Raw genomic sequence first — 15461 nt, forward strand, 5'->3', positions numbered from 1 at the left:
TCCTTTGCCACCCCACAGTGGAAACCTATGCCCCCCCCCCCCATACAGTAGTGTCCTCTGCCCCCCATAGCAGTTTCCTCAGCCCCCCACATTAGTGTCCTCTGCCCCCTTCATTGTGTAGGTAGCACTCTCCTACCTTACTGTGCATGTTCAGCAGAGCGGAAAGCAGGAGGCAGTACAGTACTGGATGGAGGGTGGGAGCTGCCGGAGTTAAATCTTCATATTAACAAGCTGGTTATTGGTTGCTGGGACCTCAATCTTAGCAACCAATCACCTGCTGGTTAACTCAAAAGGTTAATGTTGAGGCAGCTTCCACTCTCAACTTCCATCCAGTACTGTGTTGCCTCCCGCTTTCCACTCTGCTATGAAGATGAGAGCAGCGAAGGCTGGGGGGAAGCAGGGCCGCATTTGCGATCTACCCATCCGCTGTCCATAATCGGCGGGTAAATCGCCCTCAATGGCTTGCCGACCCCTGCTCTAGATGTTACCAAAAAGCATCTTAACATGCTTTCTTTGTATATAACTAAGCCACATCTTCTGTTTTTATATTTGTCTTGCACAGTCAGTTTATTTTTAATAGCATGTCTTCTGCTTTTAATCCAAGAGTTGCATGAGCTGAAAAATTATTCCCTCTCTAATATCCACAACTGATTTTTACAGCTTTTCAATGGGCTAATTTCAAAGGGCAGTTTGTCTTATACCGTCTCTGCTCTATTATATATTTTACAAATTCATAGTTTTAGCTAGAGCTGTATGATTATGTATAAAAGGAGAATCGCAATATTTTTTTGCTTAGTTTAAACATCATGATTTTCTCACAATTCTCAGCACAACATCATCTTTCACATTACACAAAAGTTGGGCTAACTTTACTGTTTATTTTTTTTATTAATTTAGGCTCCGTTCACATGTAGGCGTTTTGGGGCGTTTTTGGGGAGTTTTTCTGCTCTAGGATCAGCTCTCAAAACGCCCAACCAACAAGACAAATCCTATTCATTTCAATGGCCCCTGTTCACATCTGAGCGTTTTGACGCTGTGAGCAAAACGCCCAACGCTCAAAAAAGTACATGAGCTTCTTTTTGGGCAGATTACAGGCGTTTTCCATTGGTCTATATTCAATCTAAAAACGCCTGCACAAAAAAGGCCTGTAAAAACGCCTGTAAATCGCGGTAAAAATTGCGGTTAAAAAATCGCGGTAAAAACCACGCAAAAACGCTACGCTCAGGTGTGAATGTAGCCTAAAGTGTATTTTTTCCCCAAAAATTGCGTTTGAAAGACTTATGCACAAATGCAGTGTGACATAAAATATTGCATTGACCGCCATTTTTTCCCCTAGGGTCTCTGCTGAAAAAAAAAAAAATTATATATATATATATATATATATATATATATATATGTGAATGCTTGGGGGTTCTAAGTAATTTTCTAGCAAAAAAAATATGGGATTTTTGACTTACTGCAAAATCCATTTCTCTGATCTTCATTGACGGACACAGCTCCTGATCTTCTTAACCATTGGGTTATACTGTCCCCCTACAGGAGTAGGACACTAGGCAGAAAACTAACTTGACTACGCCTATGGCCAGATTTAGGGGGTGTACTCCCTCTCTCTGCTATAGCCACTCTGTTACAAGCAGTGTCACAAGAATTACAACTCCACAGAGGGGTGGGTGCTGTGTCCGTCACGGTAAGTCAATTTCTCTTTTGTTCATTGATGGACACAGCTCCTGATCTTCTTAACCATTGGGACGTTCCAAAAGCAGTGTTAAACATGAGGGGTGGAAACAGCAAAAAAGAAACTCCCAAGGTTAACTATAGCCAACCAGGTGAACAGGAGCTCAACAAAAACAACTGGAGCCCACCTGAAAAAAACAACAATACACCCGCAAAGAGGACCAGGTCCTCTAAACGGCAGCCTGCAAAAACCTTGCGGCCAAAGGAAGCATCCGCAGACAGCAACACATCCACTTTATAGAACTTTGTAAACGTGTGCACCAATGACCAGGAGGCCACCTTGCAAACCTTGTCACTGACGCCTGATGACGGAAGGCCCAGGAGGCACTGGGTGCCCGAGTAGAATGCGCCTTGACAGGGAATGGATGAAATAGACCTGAACCACCATCTGTCTGATCCACCTGGAAATGGTCACAGAGAAAGCAGACAACCCTTTCCGAGGACCATCTGTGAGCACAATTGGTGAACACCCTAATTGCCTGGACCACATCCAAGGCATGCAAAGCAATTTCCTTTCGGATGTTTTGGCCTGGGACACAGGGAAGGCAACACAACGTCTTCATTCAAATGAAAATCAGAGACAACTTGAGGAAGGAACGACCAGCACAGGCGAAGAACTACCTTAACTCTGTGAAACACAAAGTAAGGGGGGTGGATAGGATGAGGGGACAGATGAAGGGGGTTGCCTGATAGGAATGAGGGGAACCCGGGTGTCTGACTGTCCCAAGGAGGGGCCCACGTCCACCCCAAAACCCTCCAGGGGGAGAAGAGGGACAGCTACTCAGCATACTAGGAACCAGGGGGGCACTGCTCCGGACAGAATCCCTCACCATCGAAATGGGGGGGGGCTGTCGCCAGGAGGAACGCTGCGACCCGGGCCAAGATCCAGTTGTTTGCAACCTCCCGAGGCGTTTAACAAGCAGGCCAGCCCCCGTCCGGTGGGGCTATGTCGCGGCCGACCTAGCGCGGAGCCGGGGTCTGCACGTGCTCGCAGGACAGACTGGGGTGACCACTGGATCTGGATTTTCCAGCCTGTCGCCCAGTCCAGTAGTTGATTGTAGATCCCACAGGAAGAAAACAGAATAAAAACCTGTCTAAAAAAGAAAAAATTGCCAGGACCAGAGATCCCTGTGGGTAACTCGGTCCTTACCCCTGACTAGGCAGAAAAAAACTTGAGGTCTGCACGCGCTTGCTGGCCAGTCTGGGGTGACCACTGGATCTAGATTGTCCAGCCCGTTGCCCAGTCCGGCAGTTGATTGTAGATCTCACGGGAAAAAAAAACAGGAGAAAAAAATCTATCTAGAAAGAAAAAATTTGCCAGGACCAGAGATCCCAGCAAGGAACTAAGTCCTTACTCCTGACTAGGCAGAAAAAAACTGAGTACCTATAGAAGAGAGAGGGAGTATACCCCCTGGGATTGCTAACAGGTGTAGCCAGACTTTTTTTCTGCCTAGTGTCCTACACCTATAGGGGGCAGTATAACCCAATGGTTAAGAAGATCGGGAACGGTGTCCGTCAATGAACATCAGAGAAATACGGATTTTAACTTGTAAGCAACAAGTGTCAGAAAAAAGGCTGTCTTTAGGTGGTTAAACTGACCTCATTTACAGACTGAAGTTCATCCCTTTGATCTAAAAGAATCACTAGGTCCACATATACAAATTAAGAGTATTAAAAAGAAAAATAACTGTTTTAACCACTGCTTACTAGGATTACCTATTCTGAATGTTTGGGATTGCTTGCTACAGCTGATTATCTTTTGAAGGTGTCAATATGTAATTAATGGCTTTTTTTTCCACTTATATTTCACTTACTAGAGGGCAACCCTTTTAATTAAAATATAGATCGAAATGGTGATAAAAGATTGTTTTTTTTTTTTTTTTTGGCATTCCTCGTAGCACAGAAAAATTTAACTTTCTTGGGGATTTTGTAAAACCCTTATGTAACATTAAAAAGAAAAAAAATATAAAAGACTTCCTTTCTTACCTTACTTCTAAGCTCATCTTCCATGGAAAAATACACAAATCGGATACAGGCATTCACTAAACCATCTATAAGACGCACAATATCCAGACGAGCCTGGTACTGGGAGGAGACCATCCCCATGAAGATTTGTCCACTGAGTGCCTGGGTGAAATCCTCTGTGAACTCTCCAATGCCTTCTGTGTTGAAGCAGACCGAAAATAAGACAGGAAGACACAAAGAAGACAAGGTAAAAATGAAAAAATCAAGGACAACATATTGAGGAAATGCCAAGATGCAACTGTGTAAAAAGTCCAGAAACGAAAATTCCAATGGCTCTACATTCAATAATCTTACTAGCAAATGCTAATCCTAATGCATTACCCCCCTTTCAATCAATCTATGTTATACTGGTCAAACGGATCTCAACTGGTCTATCAGCACAGTGGGGATTCTGATTTTGCTGCTATAGTTTACTGCAGGTAATATGAAATAAATAAATCATATCTTTGAGTACACATTTTCTTTTCTAGTAATATGGAGGCTGCCATTGTTCTATTTCATTCAGAACATATAAGCCACCTGGCTAGAATGCTGAACCACTAGCTTCAATGCCTTTTAAAATCACTAAAACAGAACCAGTATGGACATCGAGAACGTCTAAAGAAAGTTCTTCGCTCCATACTTGAAGTAGGATAGTCAGTGAAAGTACGGAAGTGAATCAGCATGGCAGCCAGTCAAGTAGCACTTGCAGAATGAGACGTTACCAATAGTAGCTATAATGTTTCTCTCTGGAAAGGTTTCCTTTAACCACTTAAGCCCCGGAAGATTTTACCCCCTTCCTGACCAGGGGGTTTTTTGCGATTTTTTACTGCGTGACTTTAACGGACAATTGTGCAGTCGTGCGACGCTGTAGCTAAACGAATTTGACGTTCTTTGTTTCCCACAAACAGAGCTTTCTTTTGATGGTATTTGATCACCTGTGCGATTTTTTGATCATGCGCTATAAACAAAAAAAGAGCGTAAATTTTGCAAAATAACAATATTTTTCACATTTTTTTATATGAAATTCCCCCCAAAAAAAATTTAAAAATCAAAATTTTTTAACATTTTCGGCCATTTTGTTTTATGCTACATATGTTTGGTAAAAAAAAAAATCGCAAAAAGCGCATTTTGATTGGTTTGCGCAAAAGTTATCGCGTTTACTAACAAAGGAAAAGATTTTGTCATTTTTGGTGTTTTTCTTTTTTTAACGAGTAATGGCGGCGATCTGCGTTTTTTTTTGCGGGACTGCGACATTGCAGCGGACAGATCAGACCCTTGACTGACATTTTTGACACTTTTGGGGTTACCAGTGACATTACTGCAGTAATCAGTGCTATACATATGCACTGTTACTGCAAAAATGACACTGGCAAAGAAGGGGTTAACTGTATTGGAGAGGGAGGGGTTAAGTGTATCCTAGGGGCGTGATTCTAACTGTGAATGGACATGGCTACTACTGTAAAAACAGAGATCAACGGTCCTACATAGTAGAACCGTCTGATCTCCATTCCGACACAGGGGAGAATGACAGGCGGCTTGTTTACATCAGCCGCCTGCCTTTCTCCCTTCCCGGCGAACGATCGCGAGTGACCGGCGGACATCGGGTCCGCCGGTCACACGCACTGACTTGTTAGGGATCGAGCCGGGGCGGGCGCGCGCCTCGGCGGGTGCACGCTCGCCCGCTATTGGCTCACAAGCCAGTGACAGGCTAGTGACGTACCGGTACGTCACTTTGCCTGGCCGGGGCTGACTGCCGCAGTATATGTACTTGCGGCGGTCGGCAAGTGGTTAACACCCTTCCTGCTGCCCGGCTCATAGTACAATGGTGGGCAAACGGGAGCATTGTTGTTCTAGGAAGATGTCAATGCGCTTCTCGTGCTGCCGCGCAGCGGTGTGATCTGTGTCCACCAGGCACAGCCGATGACTGATCACTATACCGGTCTGCTGCCAGTGCTATGTGATCGCTGTGACTAATCACAGCAGATCACGTGACAATTGTAAATAATAGATGGCTACCTTTCATGCTATAAATTGTATTGCTAGATGTTTGGTCACAGAGACCACATGGTACAGACAGGGCCAATCACTGCCTGTCTGTACCATGTGATTAGCTTTGGCCAATCACAACCAAAGACACTGAATGAACAAGTTTCATTCAGTAAAAATGGTTGCTTATTTCAATGAAATTCACTGGTATAAGCAATCATCATGTATTAAAAAAATAAATAAAAATCCTCATCACGTCCCTACTTACTATGGTAACACTGTGTTACTCTGGTCACAGTGTGTTAGAAAAAAAAAATCATAAAAAAAAGAAAAAATGTAATAAAAAACGTAAAATAAAATAAATGCCCGCATATACATAAACACAAATATATATATATATATATATATATATATATATATATATATATATATATATCACTGCCACACAAGTTATATGATGAAGCTGTGCTGCACTGGTGGCGTGTGTAAAAAAAAAAAAAAAAAGGTGAGAAAAAAAAAATATATATATATATATATATTTTTTTTTTTTTTTTATTTCTTAATTTTCCAAACATCAAAAAACTTGCCATGCCTCTCACTAAATACCTGGTACTGTCTACTTTCCAAAAAGGGGTAATTTGGGAGATATTTGTACTTCCCTAGCATTTTCGAGCCTCAAGAAATGAAACAGGCTGCCAGCCCAGTACATCAGGGCTGATTAATTTTCAGATATACAGTATATACCATAGTGTGTGGAATTTATAACTTTCCTACAGACTAAATAATAAACACTTTTTGGGTTATTTTCACCAACAAAATGCATCAGAATACATTTTGACCTACATTTATAAAGATTTATTTGCAAAATTTTACATTAAAAATCGAAGAAAAACGCATTTTTTTCCCCCCAAAATTTTCAGTCGTTTTTTGCTTATTTAGCAAAAAAATAAAAAACCCAGTGGTGAATAAATACCACCAAACGAAAGCTCTATTTGAGCATTTTTATTATGGGTACAGTGTTGCATGACCTGTAATTCAAAGTGTGAGAGTGCTGAAATCTGAAAATTGGCCTGGGTAGGAAGGGGGAGAAAGTGCCCAGGACTGAAGTGATTAAAAAGGAGAAAAAGATAACATGGTATAGTATGTTCAATGCTAGTTGCTTGCTCACCATCAGAACTCCAGCTGTCGTGACGGCCAGACGGTTTCAATGGCACAGTTCCACCTAGATCAAATGATGCTGGAACGGTGTTGTGACCAGGAACATGGTGCATCTCTATGCACTTTCCATGTAGTTGAGGGGACAGTGAATAGTGCATGGGCTTGTAGGAAAAAGCAGAGCAGTATCCAGACAAACAGGCTCGCTGATAGAAATCAAGCACCTTTTTCCTGAGATACATGATAAATAATGATGAGTACAATATAGGCAGGACACAAACATGCATAAAGAAATTAGTAAATATAAACTGTGAACTGCAGAGAAAAGTTAATAAGGGTGAATGGAGAAAAGAAGACAAGCTTTTGGTGAATTTTAAAATATATTATAGGAAATAAGCGTACCTGTCAGACCCAGAGAGGGGGTAAATATCAGCTCCGTCCCAGAAATCAGTACAGGCTTCAAGGATAATATCAGCTGTTCCATGGGACAGCATCTGCTCTGTGTCTGAGAGTTACAGAAACAACAAATGAAAGAGATACAAATTTCAGAATATATAGATTAAAAAAAAAACATTTTGACAGACAGGACAAGAAATATTGCTAGCAGAGGATTAGAAAGGCACAGAATATACACTCACCAGCTACTTTATTAGGTACACCTGTTTAATTGCTTGGTAACACAAATAGCTAATCAGCCAATAACATGGCAGCAACTCAATGCATTTAGGCATCTAGACGTGGTGAAGACGAATTGCTCTAATTCAAACCAAGCATCAGAATGGGGAAGAAAGGGGATTTAAGTGACTTTGAATGTGCCATGGTTGTTGGTGTCAGATGGGCTGGTCTGAGTATTTCAAAAACTGCTGATCTGGGATTTTCACACACAACCATCTCTAGGATTTACAGAGAATGGTCGGAAAAAGAGAAAATATCCAATGAGCGGCAGTTGTGTGGACGAAATAATCAAAGGTCAGATTAGAATAGGCAGACTGGTTTGAGGTGATAGAAAGGTAACAGTAACTAAAATAACCACTCGTTACAACCAAGGTATACAGAATACCATCTCTGAACGCACAAAACATCGCAAGATGAAGAAGATGGACTACAGCAGCAGAAGACCAAACCAGGTTCCACTTCTGTCAGCTAAAGCCCCGTACACACGCACCGATTGTCGGCCGTAAATATTCAGCCGACGACCGATTGTAGGCTTGTTAGTATGATGCTTCCGACAGCGCACTTTCGGCCGAAAAGAATCAGTCATGTAGGCATTAAAATTTTTGTTGGCCAACACCAAAACGGCTGATTGTTCGCCAGTCAGTACAGAATTCGGCTGACAATCAGCAGATTTGCAAGACTGGGCATGCTCAGAAAAGAAAAAACACAGGGAAAGTAAACCAGAACATGACATCACTTCTGCAGTCGGCGGACAAAATTCTTGTGCAGTCTTTTGCACTTTTGAGCGGACAGGACAGCCCTGGACAAAAGACGGCCGATCGGTCGGCCGACGATCGGTACGTGTGTACGAGGCATTAGAACAGGAAATTGAGATTACAATTCGCACAGGCTCACCAAAATTGGAGAATAGAAGATTGGAAAAACGTTGCCTGGTCTGATAAGTCTCGATTTCAGCTGGGACATTCAGATGGTAGGGTCAGAATTTGTGTAAATATAATGAAAGCCTGGATCCATCCTGCCTTGTAGCAACAATTCAGACTGGTGGTGGTGTAATGGTGTGGGGGATATTTTCTTGGCACACTTTGGGCCCCTTGGTACCATCTGAGCATTGTTAAAATGCCACGGCCTACCCGAGTATTGTTGCTGACATGTCCATCCCTTTATGACTACAGTGTCCCCATCTTCTGATGGCTCCTTCCAGCAGAATAATGTGTGGTATATGTTGAGGCCCTATTACTAAATAGTGTATGATTACATTATGAAATGATGCAATATATGCAAATGATATGGTGTTGAGGCGGTGCTAAAAATGACAAATAAACTGTGCCTTCAGCATGGAAGTAAATATGTTCAATAAATCCGAAGTGCATATACGCGCAAATCGTGCTATTCAAGTATCAAAATTAACATTAAATTATACAACACTGTGCAATAATTAGTGGAATGTGCAATACATTCCAAAGTGCCTGAGGTTAATATGTAAACTTATTGGATAAATAAAAAGTGCCAAGTTAATTTTCCCTTAATCAAAACTGATGATGGGTGATTGTCTCCTTATTCCCCCATAAAGTGATCCGTGCTTCCAAAAATACAGTGCTGATCTGTGGGCAAGTGGTGCTCCTCCACCTCGGTAAGTAATGGCCACATACCAGATTTATTCAGGCAACCAGGACCTACAAAACTGAATTAGTGCCTCCAAGATGTATCTATGTGCTTAATTCCCTGAGCATTGCATCTTAACGGGGTGAATCTTACATGACGGGGCTCATTTAACCCAGCGGATCCACACTCCATACCCGATAGCCTTGGAGGCACTAATTCAGTTTTGTAGGTCCTGGTGGCCTGAATAAATCTGGTAAGTGGCCATTACCTACCGAGGTGGAGGAGCACCACTTGCCCACAGACCAGCACTGTTTTTTTTTGGAAGCACAGATCACTTTGTGGGGGAATAAGGAGACCATCACCCATCATCAATTTTGTTTAAGGGAAAATTAACTTGGCATTTTTTATTTATCCAATAAGTTTACATGTTAAGCTGAAAAATGAGTGAGACACACACTCTCTATAACATGCTATTGCCACATCCCTATTATGCACGAAAAAGGGGGGGGGGGGAGAGAGACAGAAAACCACACAAATGAGTGGGGTCTCTCACCCCCTCAAATATTTTGGGACTTTATAGGCGACTAGCACTTGCTGATATCAGTGAGAAGAAATGTAACAATCATTTGATAAAAAATATATCATTTTAATTAACACAGACATACAAAGATACAACAATAGACATGTGTTCAGTAAAACATAATCAATACATGCATATAAATCGTAGGACAAACTCCTACACCACTGGAACCCCAATGCCTCTGAAACCAAGGCGATTTATATAAATACATAGTGAGTCATGATGAATCATGATAAATTATTATAATTGTAAAATGTAGGGTTCACTCGTGGTAGATATGGAATTGCGACGCGTTTCGCTTAGTCGCTTCCTCAGACGATTTCTAAAGAGTTGTCTCAAAAACGATCAATTTAAATTACCCCATCAGTCAGAGTAAGGTGTCCAGTTTAAATGCACACGTGTCTTGTATGGCTCCACCAATATGTCTTTTATTGAGCCCCAAAATAGATGACTGATGATCCCAAAACTTGGTCATAGGAATCATCTACTTATTACAGAGGGGTCGGGTTGTCCACGGCTCCCTTCACTTTCAAGCGAATGCCTAGAGAGCATGAAGAAGAAAAGATTCCGGTCCTGTGTGGAAAACCATCAGCCTCTCCTCGCCCCGTCTGTTTACATATTAACCTCAGGCACTTTGGAATGTATTGCACATTGCACTAATTATTGCAAAGTGCTGTATAATTTAATGTTAATTTTGATACTTGAATAGCATGATTTGCACGTATATGCACTTTGGATTTATTGCAATTTGAACATATTTATTTGCACGCTGAAGGCACAGTTTATTTGTAATTTTTAGCACCGCCTCAACACCATATAATTTGCATATATTGCATAATTTCATAATATAATCATACACTATTTAGTAATAGCCCAACAACATATACCACACTACATTTAAGCATACACTTAAATTGATGGCGAAATTACTACACACTTAGCACTAGAGGGTTGGCACTGTATTTCTATATTTATACCAGCAGGATAATGCATCATGTCACAAAGCTCAAATCATCACAAACTGGTTTCTTGAACATGACAATGAGGTCACTGTACTCCAATGGCCTCCACAGTCATCAGATCTCATCCAATAGAGCACCTTTGTTATGTGGCGGAACAGGAGATTCTCATCATCGATGTGCAGCCAAACACATGTGCAGTAACTGTGTGATGCTATCATGTCAATATGGACCAAAATCTCTGAGGAATGTTTCCAACACCTTGTTGAATCTATGCCACAAAGAATTAAGGCAGTTCTGAAATCAAAAGGGGGTCTAACCCAGTACTAGCAAGGTGTACTTAATAAAGTGGCCAGTGAGTGTAGCTTAAAATGAACATTATATACTAAGGAAAAAGCATGTGGTGTAAAGGTGGCCATAAAACAACTTACTGGATGTGACATCCTTGACAAAAAGGCTGACCATGTGGCTGAGGGGAGGTCGTCGCTTTGCAACCGCTGGAAGCTTGCAGAGAAGGGAGTCCTTTACAGTTTCATCACTTGGAAAGTGATAAAGAGCAAGATGATTTTGCAGTTTAAACAGGTCCTTTGCTCCAGGCGTGAAACCTAGATACAAATCACAAGGTTAATAAACAAGGTGAGAAAAAAAAAAATTAATACAAAAAGTATACAGGAGGTGAGATATAAAATCAACCATACCGATGAGCCTAGAAAAGTCACAGAGTCCCCATGGGATATGCCCTGGAAGAAGAGAGCAATGGGTTTCTTGAAGGGCAATGTGCCTTAAATGGTCAGAGAAGCGGCAAAGGGTGGTGGTCACATCCGGGTTACAGAGGTTGAGCAGCACGTTAAGGCCCAGAGGTTTCAAAGAGCTCAGGTGAAGTTGCCAGTTAGCCTCATCAAACTGGATGCTTTGAGGGTTCTGCTGGTCCTGTGACAACCGAAGCATCTCTAGATGGCAGTCACAAACATAATCATCCACCTCGCTGCTTATCTACAAGTGAAAAGTAAAATGCATAAAAAATACAGACAGAACATATACATACGAACATAAAAAAGAACTGATGTAGAATGTGTTGGCAGAGTACCACTTTAAATCATTTCTAAATCCAAGACAGCTGATTTAGATAGAGTAGAAGGTAAGTAGAAGGTAAAACTTTACATTTTCTTAACTTCTTGTCTTAGAGACCACATGAAGTGAAATGAACTCCCTCTAAAGTAAAAAAATAAAAAAAACTTTTCTTAGTCGTCACCGTAACAAGTGTCCTTATTGGAAGATTTCCCCTCTATTCTTGTTTTGGTGACAACTCATAATTTTTGATTTTCCCTGACTTTAAATCTTATCGACAATAGCCACCAGGCAAATGGAAAGCATGAATGTCCCCAGCAATAAAAACCTGGCAAACGTTGAAACCCCCAACCATTCCATTCAAAATCAAAAAAATGTTGGCTTTAGATTAGTGATCAACCGATTATTGGCAACACCGATATATCGGGGGCCGATGTGCACTTTCCCCGATATATTGGAATCGGCCTTTTGATTTACCGATATTTCAGGAAAGTGCTGTACCGGAGTGATGCCTGCAGCTAGAGGCATCACCCCGGTACCGGTGTCCATAGCTGACGGTTGGCTGTCTTGTAATGACAACCGATGCGGCTGTGAAGCCGCTTGGCTGTCATTCCAAGGAGCAGGAGGGGACATCCCCCCCTCCCGCCGCCTTCCGCGGCTCGCCCGGTCTCCTGTCCCACCGGGAGACCCGGGCATCCTACCTTCATCACCGCTGTCTTACTGGGTCTACATTTCTTTGAAATCGGCGCTGCCGAGTACCCGGAAGTGGTGTCATGACATGGCATCACTTCCGGGAACTGGCGGCGCCTAATTCAAAAAACGTACAGCATTCAAAACAGCCAAACTCGGCGTTTTGAATGCTTTTAAGTGCAAAGGAGGAGCTTGGGGTCTTTTAGACCCCCAGATCCCTCCACCACAGTACCTGTAGACATTAAAAAAAATAAAATAATTTTATTTTTAATATCTGAAAATATCGGCCGATACCGATATCCGTTGTCCAAAATATCGGTATCGGCGGTAAAAAAAAGATATTGGTCGATCAATATTTTAGATACACTTTATTACTGCCTGGTGAAGATGGTTGAAGGAACACTAAATACCAAATTACCTGCCCTGCAGTATCTTGGCTAAAGCTTACATTAGAACCTGAAGCATGTTTGTTTCGGCTCTGAGGCTTTTTCTGTGTATCGGTTGGTCTGGAGGGATCATTTGAACGTTCAGCGCTTTCCTGTTCATTCACCATTTGTAGAACATCAGTGTCTGCCAGCAAAGCTACCATTTCCTGAGGCTGGAGAGACAAGAAAGGTGAGACAGGGCTTAGAGCAACTAAAGGAATAACATTAGCAGGGTAAAGAGATGTTTTCAGCACCTCGTCTTCCATATCTGTCTGACAGTAGGTATGTAAAGATAGCTGGTCAGTGACATCCTCGTGTCTTTCAGTGGTCTGATCCATTCTACCACTAAAAAAGAGGACGGTCTCTGGGCTGGGATTGGGCCAGGACAGAACACCTTGTTTATCCACACAACAGATGACCTGCAAGACAAGACAACTATTACCTATACAGGACAACATCTACTAGTAGATTGATGCTTCAGAAATTCAAAGAGCTTGGAAATATAAAGCCCCGTACACACGAGTGGAAATTCGGCCGGGAAATTTTGTCCGACGACCGATCTGCCGATTTTCGGCTTGTTAGTATGGTGCTTCCGACAACCGACTCCGACTTTTCGGCCGAAAAAATCCTGGTGTGCAGGCTATATATTTTTTGTCGACCGTCAAAACGCGTCCGATTTTCATCTCATTAGTACAGATTTCGATGGGGAAAAATCTTATGAGAAAGACTAGGCATGCTCAGAGATGAAAGAACACATAGAAAGCAATCCAACACATGACATCACTTCTGAAGTAGAATTCTGTCATACGGGAAAATTCGTGTGCAGTCTAGAGCACATTCCAACCAACAGACACCACTCTGGACAAAAGACGGACGACCGGTCGGCGGAAATTGGTTGCGTGTGTACGAGGCTTTAGACAGAATGGCTGTACCGGAGATCCAGCATTCCAAAGATCCATGGTACAAGTATCCTTATGTGCTTGAAATGAGTCCCCCACCAACCGAGCTATGCTGCATGCTCTATGGTCAGAGTGCTGCTGACAAGAACACCATTGATATTCTCAGGAAAAAGTTTGGTGGCAGAAAAACATCTTTACCAACTAACCAATTCCTCTAAAAATGAATGGTGTCTGACAGCACATTTTTGGTAAGCACAGTTCACCAGATACTAGACATTGGTAGGAATCAAAGGCGGCACCTCGGATCAGGAATGATGGAACCAGGGCAGTAAATTGTGCACATTAAAAAGCCAATATTCCTACTCACTGTGACAGATCCCAGGCCATGCAGCAAACCAGACGTGTATGCCAGCGTCTCACATTTCCCCCTTACCACTTGCAGGAAGTGTGTATACACAGAGCGCAACATTTCCTATACAAGAGATTACCATGTTATAAAAACAGGAGCCAAAATGAGGAAAAGTACAACTACAATTTTCTGATAGCAAAGGTTCTGAAGAATAAAATAGCGGTAGTGCAAATGTTTCATGTCACATGATATTAGCGGCTTATCAAGTATACAATTTCAGTAAAAAATACACTAAGGCTACTTTCACATACAATAAATCAAATATAATATAGGTAAAATAATTCATGTAAAAAACACAAGTCCATCAATTGATGCCACTAAACAGTGGACGGTGATGCAGATAATGACTATGAGATCCTCACCCAAGCTTTTTTTGTGAAAATTCTCTCCTAATTTTATGGTGCGTGTTATACGCCGATAAATACGGTATTTCTAAAGGTGCTATTGCCATGAAATTTTCACCACATGTCGCGAACAACCCATGCAATCCTATACAAAGAAACCAAAACAAATAAGTTCAGAAATTAAGTTATATGTAATAAAATGGAATGACACACGGAAAAAGTATTAAACACGCTAACTGAAATTTATTTAATACTTTGTACTAAATCCTTTGTTGGTAATGACAGTTTCAAGAAGCCTCCCGTTATGGAGAAACTAGTCACATGCATTGCTCTGGTGTGATTTTGGCCCATTCTTCCACACAGTCTTCAAATCTTGAAGGTTCCATGGGTCTCTTCTATGAACTCTGATCTTTAGTTCTTTCCATGGATTTACTATTGGATTCAAGCCAGGTGATTGGCTTGGCTATTCGACCAGCTTTATTTTCTTTCTCGAAAACAAATTGAGAGTTTCCTTGGCTTTGTGTTTGGGATCATTGTCTTGCTGAAATGTCCACCCTCGTTTCATCTCCGTCATCCTGGTAGATGTTTGGCAGTGCCGTATGCTGAAAAACAGCCCCACACCATGATGTTCCCACCTCCAAACTTCTCTGGGTGTGTGGGTGTTTTTGGGGTGATGTGCTATTTAACCTCCAAACTTGGTGTGTAATATGGCATCCAAAGAGTTAAATTTTGGTCTCATCTGACCAGACTATATTTCTCCCAGTATTTCACAAGATTGTCTTAATGTTGTGCAGCAAATTTTAAAGCGGAGTTCCAGCTGTTTTTGTGTGGATTAAGACCGCATTCACACTGAAGCGGCACGACTCCTGCACGACTTCGGGGGCAAGCTGTGAAGTCCCGTGCACCGCAACTTCGGCGTGACTTGCAC

General features: G+C 41.9%; 1 protein-coding gene across 4 annotated transcripts in view; it reads right to left on the reverse strand.

Annotated features, from left to right (window-relative positions):
- The window catches only part of TMEM94 (transmembrane protein 94), a 168538-nt gene that overhangs the window by 55182 nt on the left and 97895 nt on the right, over positions 1 to 15461 (reverse strand). Inside the window, exons 12-19 of one of the 4 annotated variants that reach the window (XM_082271725.1) lie at positions 14148 to 14252; positions 13136 to 13300; positions 12905 to 13054; positions 11397 to 11691; positions 11130 to 11303; positions 7285 to 7387; positions 6896 to 7113; positions 3721 to 3896 (exon numbers count right to left, since the gene is read on the reverse strand). In XM_082271725.1, the coding sequence (XP_082127851.1) occupies positions 3721 to 3896; positions 6896 to 7113; positions 7285 to 7387; positions 11130 to 11303; positions 11397 to 11691; positions 12905 to 13054; positions 13136 to 13300; positions 14148 to 14252 (1386 nt within the window). Of the gene's footprint in view, positions 1 to 3720; positions 3897 to 6895; positions 7114 to 7284; positions 7388 to 11129; positions 11304 to 11396; positions 11692 to 12874; positions 13301 to 14147; positions 14253 to 15461 lie in introns of all 4 variants that reach the window. The other 3 variants (XM_082271724.1, XM_082271723.1, XM_082271722.1) reach the window with 3 other exon arrangements.

Source organism: Pelophylax lessonae, assembly GCF_965119305.1.
Source record: "Pelophylax lessonae genome assembly, chromosome: 11".
In the NCBI taxonomy this organism is placed as follows: Eukaryota; Metazoa; Chordata; class Amphibia; order Anura; family Ranidae; genus Pelophylax; species Pelophylax lessonae.